This window comes from Colobus angolensis, unplaced genomic scaffold, assembly GCF_000951035.1.
Source record: "Colobus angolensis palliatus isolate OR3802 unplaced genomic scaffold, Cang.pa_1.0 Scaffold152, whole genome shotgun sequence".
NCBI classification, from domain to species: domain Eukaryota; kingdom Metazoa; phylum Chordata; class Mammalia; order Primates; family Cercopithecidae; genus Colobus; species Colobus angolensis.
Window position 1 is genome coordinate 8,004,402 of NW_012114622.1, and position 11,065 is coordinate 8,015,466.

The following is an 11,065-nucleotide window of genomic DNA, read 5'->3' on the forward strand; positions in this document are numbered from 1 at the left end:
GAGTGAGACTTCATGTCAAATAAAAAAAAAAAGGAAAGAAAGAGAACTATGGGCCTCAAGTCACTACAAATGACTGTGTATGTATTTTTGCAATATGTTCATGAAGTTTATCTTTGTCAAGTGACAAGAAAATTCCTTCCCTTCATAACACTGGAGTCATGAAAAAGACCAACACCTGAGTTATTAGCTAAGCCACTGATGACCTATCACATTTTATTATTGTCAGCAGAATTCAGCTGCACCTTAGGGACTCCAATTCAGATGACAATTAGCTATAAGGTGGTTCCACAATATTAAGCACTTAATATGCTTGAAATCTTTATTATTAATGCTCTGGAAACACATTAACTAAGAATTAAAATGTCAGCATTTCTGAGAATTGAGCTTTCATTGTCCAAAATAATAAACCCTAAACTGGAAGTTGAATATTGTATATATCAGTCAGCCTTAAAACCAAAAAAAAAAAAAAAGTTCTGGGACCATCTTGTTTTATGCTGTTTTATGCTGCTCTCTCCTTCCACAATTAAGAATCCTGCTTTGGCAAGAGTCAATCTAATGGCCTCATTTAACATGTTTGCCAGTCTTGACCTTCATTCTGTACTGGGATTGCTTTGGACTGAAGTGCTACATTCAGGGCCACGGAAGAAATGCAAAGTCAGAGCCAAATTCAACAAGAAAAGAAGGGTTGATAGAAGCCTTGTTCTTCATCCCCTTTCAACCCAGGTTTGCTTGGTTAAGGTCTTCTTTTAATGCTTTTACTGCTAGGACAGCAGACGGGTGCATTTTTGAGGTCAAGCTTTCAATCACCAAGAGGAGTAATTGGAGGTCTGAGGCCATGGTTAAGATGAGCTAGCGAGAAGACACACTCAATTTCTGAATTATGAAAATAAGTTTTGGAAAACTCTCGTCCTGTACTCTGGCAGGCTTCTTAACATCTGGATAAAAGATGTGGGAAAGCTTTCCTTTTTCCTGTGTTATCTCCACTGTTCCTGCTTGTCATGTATCTGAACCTTCCACCCAAACAGGAGAACTTGCTGTTCTCCAACACATACGCATTGGCTTCCAGGTCTTTGCTTACACTGTTCCCTCTGCCTGGAAGCCTCTGGGGGCTCTGCATCCCTTTCCGCCTCCGCAGTTGCAGCTCTACCTGCCCAAATCACTGGCACACCTGCCACGTCCTCCACAAAGAAACCCTGACTTCCTTCCACACAGCCAGCCAGGAGTCATCTCTTCCCTTTAAGCTTTCTAATCACCAGAGAACCTTTAAGGTCCTCAGCTATGGGACGGAAGTTATATCTACCTTCCAGAGGGGCTGGGAGGATTAAATGAAACAGCTCCTGAAAAGCACCCACGATGGGGAACCAGCAATGTAGACTAGACAGTGGAGTCTATTGCCATTGCTCCCCTCCTTTGTTTGAAGGCAGTGATTACAAACTTCTTTGTAACTATCTGTACATATGCTTTGCTTTCCCTACTAGATTCTGACACTTCTAAACTCTAAACAGGCAAGATTCTTGTCCCCTGCTAATCTGTCTCCACTGCCTTGGATGTAGCTGGCACTCAGTGAGCAGCTGATTAATAATGCCGGCGTGGCATTCCTCGGGAGTACTTGGGCTGTGTTCCTCATGTCGCTCCTCCCAATCCTGCATGCAGCTCCAAGTACACAACCAAAGCTGCAAAACCACTTAGGCCTTTTTTAAAACAAGCAAGAAGACCACAAAGTGTGTTTACATGACAGGCTAGCAAAACAGAAAACACCTGCTATGATCTGTGGCTGAGGATTTGGCGGCTGCCACAAGCAGAGTCCAATATCCACAGCAGAATTTCTCTCTGGGGGCCTGGAGCTTTGAATGTGCACTGTCGCTGTCATCCTGGCAGAGGTGGGCCTGAGCTCAGAGGCAGAGATCTAATCTCTTTGCCCACTACCAGACCACTTGTTGTTGGGGGCCACTGAGCCATAACTGAGCAAGGTGCAAGGGTGCTTTTTCCAGATTCCATAACTTCCTCCTACCTCCACAAACAAACTGTTAGCCACCAAGGAAAGCCTTGTGAGTAATACCCGTCTCCCTGAGATTTGGGTCATGACCCTCCTTGCACTAGAGACTTTGGCAAAAATGAACACAATTACTGCATCCAACACAAGTTTGTTAAAAACAATTAGAATATTTTATGTGTCAGGCATAACACAAAGTTCCTCACAGAGACTACTATGAAATCCTCACAACTATCCTATGAGTTGGGTACTATTTTCAGTCCTATCTTATAGAGCGGTGTTTCACAGCAAGGGTGAATTTGCTCCCTAGGGAACAGCTGGAAAAGTCTGGAGACATTTTTGATGGCCTCAACTGGTGGTGGCTATGAAGCATCCTACAATGCCCAAGAGAGGCCCGTGACAAAACATGATCCAGGCCAAAATGTCAATAGTGCCCTGTGATCAAGGAAGAAACTAAGGCACGGAAGTGAAACAACTTGCCCAGGGTCACACAGCTCCCAAGTGAGGTTATGAGGAATTAGAGCCAGGCAGCTCCACCCCGTGCTGGCTCTCACCAGCAAGCCTGGCTGCATCTCTCACATCCTAGGGCCCTGAGTATGCACAAGGCACAACCGCATGTGTATAAGCCTCTCTTTTTACAGTAGAGGAAATAGAAACTTAGTGTGACTTGCTTGAAGACCTAGGTCAGTAAGAGGCAAATCAATTTGGGACTCAATTCAGACACCAAAGCCTGGGCCCTTCAGCTCTTTGCTACATCGCTGACTCATTCTCTCCCTGTGCTTTAAACACTGAGATGGAGTCAGCAGCTGGACACCATGCGGGACTTGGAGGAAATCAAAGCCCCCTTCATAAAGGCTCTTCTGCCAACTCCAGGACAGGTGCACCAAGCTCCCCGAGACCAGTGACCTAGACTCAAATCCCTCTTGGTGCCTTCCCTTCTTCATATATTCAGCTTTGCTGAGCTGACTCACCCCTCCTTTAGAAGAGCATCGCAGTAGACTCTGCAGCTTCTCTATTCAGCTGAGCTTATTGGTCACCAGCAGGTGACACTTATAAAGGCTCTCCCTGGGCAGCAGAGCTCTCTGTACCCCTTTCTTCCACCCCCAGGAGCAGCAATAACGGCTCTGTAAAATCAATGGCACCTTTGGGGTGGGGAGAGCCAGCAAGCAGCATTTAAACAGAGTAACATCATCCTTTGGAGGAAGATACACCCCTGGGTGTCAGTGCCTGCTCTTTCACTGTGGTCACGAACACTCACTGGCCTAACAAATGTAAAGTGTCTGGACACCACAGGCCATTAACAAACAAGACCTATAACAAGTGTTGTTCTTGCTATGAGTTTGACCCTAGCTGCCATTTGAAGGAGGCCAAGTAGTGGCCTGTATTTGCTACCTTGGATTCTGTAATTCTTTATAGGAAAAGCACAGACTTGGGGCTTGAGCAAAATGGGACTTAGTCATTATTGAGCTTAGTTATCATTGAGCTGTGAATTCTGGACTCACGGAGACCTTTCAGTGAAAGGATATGCATTCACAGGATTCTTATGGGGACCTAGAAAGCTCACAGACGAGAATAAGCTTGAGGTGTTGCAGAAAAGTCAGACCTATTACTACAGCTGCAGAGGAGTAGAAATAGAGGCGAAGCATCTACCCACTGTCCTGTCGGACAACGGATGAATACTGACAGTGAGGTGGGATAAGGACAAAGCTGAGGATGTGCAACAGAGTGTCTCTGGTTTGTTTCAGAACTTCCCATTCTTGGGATGCCAGCCCAGCAATGTCTTGGCCATTGATTACCTTGGTTCAGTCCTCAGACTGGAGGCAGATGGAGTGGGACACAGATGTAAACTCTTCCAAGCAACAGTCATCAACCTAAAGTGTCCTCTGGGGCAGCTCTGTTGGCAAGGGAGCGATTGGTATTTCCATTCTTAAGGAAACCTTCAACTCAATCCTGTTGACTTATCTAAAGCCTGCTCTACCAGATGTCTGTTGTGAAGCCCTTCCTCTTTGGGTATCATACACTGAAGACATTCTCCTAACCTGAAAACTCCCCCAACTCACATCTTGCACATCAAAGCCAGACTTGGGAACCCTGCTAGAAATCAGGGTACCCAAAGGTTGAATGTAGCCCCAAAATGCTGACTCTGTGCATCAAGAACAACTTGGAAATTTTCTGCCTTGGTAGAAACGGGGGACAGTTCTTCTGATGTGTCAAAGGAATTCAAGTACAAATTTTAAACCTGTATGGCAGGATCTATCCTTTGCCTAGCATTTATAGAGCACATATTGTAGACACTGTGAGAGGTACAGGGAAGACAACAATGCCTATGAGTCCACAGTTGGATGGGAGAGACACACATAAGCAGGAAATGATTTAAGAATATGCCCTCGGTGTTAAGGAAACATCACAAAGGGGTGACTCTTCCAGTTCGGGGAGGCAGGTAGAGCTTTCAGAAGGAGCAAGTGGAACAACTCTACCTTGTTGCTCTTACTACTTAAGGCCAGGGTTGCCTTTCTCAGGTATGCAAGAAAAAAAAAAAAATTCGTTTCCAAAGGTTGCTCTGTTTCAGTTTTACCAATTCTCTTGGCTTTAATAAAATGGTTAAAGAGATGGGAAGCTGCCCTCATCCTTCAGACTACCCAGGTGTGGAAAGTGATTAAACAACACGTAAGAAGCCCAATCAACCCTTGCTGCTTCAGCTGATTCTCTCAGTAGACATTCATCCTAAATCTCATCGCCAAATAAATCCTACAGCCAGAAGAGGTTTTATCCCTGCTCTACACGCAGCCCTTTTCTTTCTCAGCTCTAAGTGAGATGTTGAGACTTCTCTCAGCTGGTGAATAACTGAATCATTCAGAAAAGTCCTCAGTCACTAAAGGTCCTTAGCAGTATTGATATTACTGGCGATCACTAATAAACCTTCAGAGAAGCATTCCTTGACTGTCATTTAAATTAGCCCCATCACACCATCCCATTACCCTGCCCTTTAAAAACAATATTTTAAACAACATTCACTACCAAGAGAAAATCCTTACTTATTCACTTTTTCTCATTTCCTCCACTGGATTACAAACTTCATGAGAGGAGGGCTTTTCTTCTTGCTCCTCACTTAGTCCACAGCACTTTTAACAGTGGTGGGTACAGGGTCAGTGCTCAATAATTGTTGAATGAATTTACTATTTATTGAACATTTATTATGTGCTAAGATCTTTAAATCTATTGTCTCATTTAATTCTCATACCAACCATATAAGCTAGATGCTCTTACTAGTTCCCATTATGCAGATGACAAAATTGAAGGTTAGAATGGTTAAGAAAATCGCACCAGGCCACTCATGTGAATGGCAAAGGTATGTATGGCCAGGCCTGATGGGTCATGCCTGTAATCCCAGTACTCTGGGAGGCTGAAGCGGGAGAATTGCTTGAGCCCGGGAGTTTAAGGCCAGCCTGGGCAACATAACAAGACCCCATCTCTACAAAAATAAAATTTTAAAAATTAGCTGGGTGTGGTGGCATGTGCCTACAGTCCTAGCTACTTGGGAGGCTGAGGCAGGAGGATCCCTTAGAACCCAGGAGTTCAAGGTTGCAGTGAACTATGACTGTACCACTGCCACTCCAGCCTGGGCGACACAGCCAGACCCTGTCTCAAAATAAATACACAAATAACAAAATAAAATAAAATAAATGGCAAAGGTAGGCTTCAAACCCTCGTGGTGAATCCAAAGTCTTGTGCATGTTACCACTAGGAGAGAGTAATCCTTTTGTGCACCCTGGATAATTCTTTGGAGCAAGGATATTCTCACCAATATCCTATCACTTAATCAAGAATCTAGAAATTGAGGAGGATTTTCTAAAATGCCACACTCACAAAAGCTTAGTAAGAAAAATGACCAAGAAGAAACCTAGTAGTGATGCTCAGCATCAAACTCACATATGGGGAGTGATGGGGGAGGGGAGGGAGAGAGTGGAGAGAGGAGAGTAGGGAAGGAGACATGTGGATGCAAAAAGTTTCTATTTTCTGCAAACTCCCTGTTCATAAATACTACTCTATTAAATTGGTTTCTCTACCTCCCGTAAGGAAGTCATGAAGATATCATCATTTAATGGCATTGCCATGGGACTGGGGACATCGATACCAAATGAGCAACAATATATAACTCCTGCTGCTCTACAGAGCTGGGATCATGTTTTATAAACACTGCAGAACTTTTATTACCCATCTTGTGCTGAGCAAAACCATATTTGTCCTGCATTCTGAGTAATGGACAGGAATAGATGGATTAGGGCCCTTAAATTCTTGGTTGGAAGACATTAAGTTTAAAAGCCCTATATAGCTGAGTCAAATGCATGTGCCCATGCTGTATAATTAGCAGGCATAACAACAATAAATATATAATTTAAAGGGAAGACCAGCAGGACAAGAATTCTAACCAGCACTCTCCCTCCCATACGCAGTCATTCCCCAGTTGGTCTTCAGCTGTGTAAACTGTAACCTTGCTGGCCTTGGGGTAATTTTAATATAACAAAGGTTTGGACCACTCCATTTTGTTCCTAAGCAGTTTATGCTTCCCTCTGAAGCCAGCTTTCAGGCATAAGTAATTCATTGCCCCTCTACTAAACATTCATTTTACTTTGTCTAAAGGGACTTAATAAATCAGCCTGGTTATTGTTTAATGTGGCCACCCCCCGGTTTTCATGTATAAAAAATGAGCATCCAGTTGCTAAGTGGAAGTGAATGGTCACCTCGCCTGCAAGAGAGTTCCCTGGAGACCCAAGAATGTACAGAGGGAGACACTTTGGCTCTGAGCATCCAGGGAGCTTTGTTGTCTGCCACAGAGAATCCTGCTGTCTTGACTACCAAGGATTAAGGAGGATTGTTTGGAAAGGGGAGGGGGCAAGGAGAAGGTTAAAACATGGGGTCGTGGCTGGGTGGGGTGGCCCACGCCTGTAATCCCAACATTTTGAGAGGCCGAGGCAGGAGGACTGCTTGAGCCCAGGAGTTTGAAACCAGCCTGGGCAACATAGCGAAACCCTGTCTCTATTTTAAAAAAACAAAAGGCGGGGGGGGCAGGTGGCCGCGGTGGTCAAAAGACCAACTTATAAAGGAAATCCCAAGGAATGCTGACCCTAGATAAGGAATAGTTCTTTTACTGGAAGCCCTTTAGCAGAAGACATCTGTTTTCTAGCAGCTTCAGGCCACTTCGCATCTTCAGGATGTCCTGGGCAGGGAATTGGTCTTCCTTGCTTCAATTTGCAGTTAGAAAAGCTGGGAGAAGCTTCTCAATGTGCTAGGCACCTGTTCTGCATGAAAGATATGTTTTTTGTTTTGTTTTGCATCTACGGTTCCACCCTTATTCTTGTTTGGCTTATAGGGTTAGGTCTTCAGTCTTTTCTCCTACGAGCCTTTACTTCTTTGAGTTCAGTTTGGGCCTCCCCTCAGCCAAAAGTACTGAACTCTTTCCCTCAGTTATGACCACTAGATGGAAATCCCCTGGTCCTCCACTTCCTGCCCTGGAGCTGCTGTTCCCAGTGTTGATGCCACAAACCTGGAGGGTGAGGCACAACAGGCAGCTGTGACATCATCAACTGAGATTCGGGACTGACCTTAGCTCTGACCTAAGAGGAAGAAAATTAAGAAGCAGATGCTCTTCAATTCCCAGCATCTCCTTTGGCAGTGTCAGAATTTAAAAGCAAAACCAATAATGTCAAAGTAAGCCATGCTTGGTACAGAGTATCTTCAAAATGGGCCTAACATGTCAACTGTTCTCCTTGAAAACTGGACCAATCAAAAACAAAGCATAAGATCTGAGAACTACAGTTCAGTAGGAAAAACAAACAACAACAACAAACCCCCAGAAAAACAAAGCTGCTTTTTCTTTTCTTTTCTTTTTTTTTTTTTTTGAGACGGAGTCTCGCTCTGTTGCCTGGGCTGGAGTGCAGTGGCCGGATATCAGCTCACTGTAAGCTCTGCCTCCCAGGTTTACGCCATTCTCCTGCCTCAGCCTCCCGAGTAGCTGGGACTACAGGCGCCAGCCACCTCGCCCGGCTAGCTTTTTGTATTTTTTAGTAGAGACGGGGTTTCACCGTGTTAGCCAGGATGGTCTCGAACTCCTGACCTCGTGATCCACCCGTCTCGGCCTCCCAAAGTGCTGGGATTACAGGCTTGAGCCACCGCGCCCGGCCCGAAGCTGCTTTTTCTCCACCAGCGGCTAAAACCTTAAAGGGGCCTACCTGGATTCAAATTCCAGTTTTGCCATTTAACATCTATGTAATGTTGGGCAGATCACATAACTGCTGGGAACCTTGGTTTCCTTATCCGTAAAATAAGCATAATACTATACAGTAAGTACCTACCTAATAGGCTTGCTAGGAGTACTTGAGTTAAATATAAAGTGCTAAGAACAATGATGACACATTAAGTGTTATTTTACATTTTAGCTATTATGATTATGTTAAACCACGTTTTGACTTCTTTTATCCCTCTCCAGTCCCCATCTGACCTCTTCCACTGCTTGCTTATTTGCCACTGAAAGCTGCCCCCTCAAATGGCCTTCCAATCAGATTGTAAGACTGTTTAACCATAATACCATTCTGAACAGTTTATGGTGCTGATTCCTGAAACTGAAGTATTGTAGGTAGTTTGGAGTTGAATGCAATGTCACACCCCCTAACATTGTCAGGGAAAAGGTCAAGTGCTTTGCTTCCATCCTTTGCACTAAATCCATGCCATCTTCAGAGAAGTGCAACCACCCAATGGTTCCTTTCCCAGACTTGACCCCAAGCCGTTACCTATCTCCATCTCTTCCCCTTGATGGGCCATCACTCTTTTCAGGAAAGAACATTTAATACAATGCAAGGTTTTACGCAATGGCTCACTTGGTTGGTGATAGCTTGGAAAATCAGGTCCCAGGAGACAATCTGTACTTTTCCGGGAAGGGGAATCGGGGGTCCCCAGGTTTCATCATTCCTGGGCACACATAGTTAAGAGCGCGCCACTACCCCTCTATTCAAGAGAGCGCCTGACAGCATCCTTCAGCCCAGCAAAGCACAAGGCGCAGCACCAGATCTTGGGCTTCCCACTCCCCTCCGCCCATCACACTCATCCAAGGCTCAGGTCTTCAAGCTGGGACCCTTTGGCTGCTGCTATTGAGCTGGGGAAAACTAGGGGGCAGAATCAGTCAATCTGCCCAGCTGTTGGGAAAAGACAGCAACTAGAGATCTAGTCAAGCACGGCAAAGAGCCACGGGGCAGTAAGTTTCACTTCAAGAGAGGTTCAAGAATGGCTTGGTCAAGAGATTCAATCTCACCCAATCAATGAACGGCCCGCAGATAGTAACAATGCCACACAGCACAGGATGGAGATCATTCACGAGTTTACCCTCCAAAAGTCAGTTACCCTTAGAACAATCTCTGACAAGTGCCATTTAATGAACCCTATCCTCAGACCCAAAGCTTTCTCCCAAAGTACTGGCACAGCCACCAGCTTTGTCTCAGGAAATTCACTCCCCCAGTAGCCCAGGGCGGGATTTCTTGCCTACCCAGTCTGCCAGTCCGAGGCCTGCGCGCTTACCATTGGCGTTCTTGCCGCAGATGAGATGCTCATAGGGCTGCAAGACGCCCCAGAGCTCGGCGTCGTTGTTGATGACCATCTCCAGGGCCTCAGCAGACACCTCCCCGCCTCCGGCCCCTCCGCCATCAGGGCTCTGGTTGGCCATCACCCTGGCTCGGATCTCCTCCACCAGGTTCTCCATACAGGCGGTGAGCGAGATGGCCGCGTACTCATGGATGCGCACGGAGATTCGGGTGTCCACCATCCAGCGGAAAAAGCGGCCCACTGAGAAGGTGAGGCCGCAGCGCGCGGACTTGCCCCGGCGCAGCCCGTCTCCGGCGCTCATGCTGTACAGGGACAGCGCCTTGACGGCTGCCAGCGCGCAGCTCTCCGCCAGAGCCCAGCTGTGCACCAGACGCACCGCGCTCTGCACCTCGAAGCGGGTGCACTTGGCGTGCAGCACGCTCAGGCGCTGCGCCTCGCGGGCCACGCGGATCAGAGCCCTACGGAGCAGCCCGGCCAGGCGCCTCACCGCCTCGGCGGAGAACTGGGGCAGCCGCCGACTGCCCGCGCCTTTGCGGAGCACCCGGGCCACGTCTCCCTCGGTCCAGGGGAACTCCTCCAGCTCGGGGAGCCGCGGGCAGCGCGAGAAGAGGTCGGCCACTTCGGGGTCCTCGGGCAGCACCGTGTTCACCGTGTCCCAGCTGTTGTGGCGGCTGTTCATGGAGCCGGAGTAGCACCACCAGGCCGCCCCGCGGTGCTGCTGCGCCGAAGAGTTGAGCGCCTGCGAGTTGGACTTGGAGGACGAGAGGCTGAGCGAGCGGCACGAGTCCCCGGCCCCATACCCGGAGTCCAAGGTCAAGTCCTCCAGCGTCTTCAGAGTCGAGCTGTACGTCCCGGCCATGGGGAGCCTGCCGCGGGCGGCGTCGCCGAGCGAGGGGCGCTCACAACTCCATGGCTTCTTCCCCCAGTGGGCAGAAACAAGCTCTAGGCTCTCCGAGCCACCCTCTTTCCTCTCTGTGCCGCGGGGCTCGGCGGCCGCATTGCCCGCCCAGAGGCCGCGGGAAGGTGGGCGAGATCCGTGGCCAGCTGGAGCCCCACGCTCCCGGCGTCCCGACTCGAAGCTGTCACTGGAAAGATCCTCGCCGCTCCCCCTCGGCACTCCCCCTTGTCCACCTCTAATTCCCACAAGCGGAGCGTCAGTCCTCCACAGAGAAGGACTCCCGGGAGAACAGGGCGGCGGCGTAGGGCGCAGGGCGCAGCGCGAGTCCGCGACCAGCCGGCGAGAAAGCGCTCGGCAAACTTCTGCGCTGCGCCGGCCGGCGGCACAGCTGGGTACCAGGCTGCGTCCGACATGCAAATAACCTCGGGCAGCTCACCAATCACCGGCCGCGATGGGCGGGGATGCACCAATGATCTTCGAGGGGGCGGTCACTATGCAGATTTCACTTTGCCTTGGGTGAAACCCGCGGCGGCGGAGGCGGGGCTGGAGGCGGAGGGCCGGGCACGCGGCTAGGGTGGGGG

The 11,065-nt window shown here is 48.2% G+C and overlaps 1 protein-coding gene across 1 annotated transcript in view; it reads right to left on the bottom strand.

The window, feature by feature from the left end:
- The window catches only part of ABTB2 (ankyrin repeat and BTB (POZ) domain containing 2), a 216,580-nt gene extending 205,712 nt beyond the window's left edge, over positions 1-10,868 (bottom strand). Inside the window, exon 1 of the mRNA XM_011936396.1 lies at positions 9,563-10,868. Coding sequence (XP_011791786.1) covers positions 9,563-10,445 — 883 coding nt within the window. The 5' untranslated portion in view covers positions 10,446-10,868. The remainder of the gene's footprint in view (positions 1-9,562) is intronic.
- Positions 10,869-11,065: the final 197 nt, after the last annotated feature.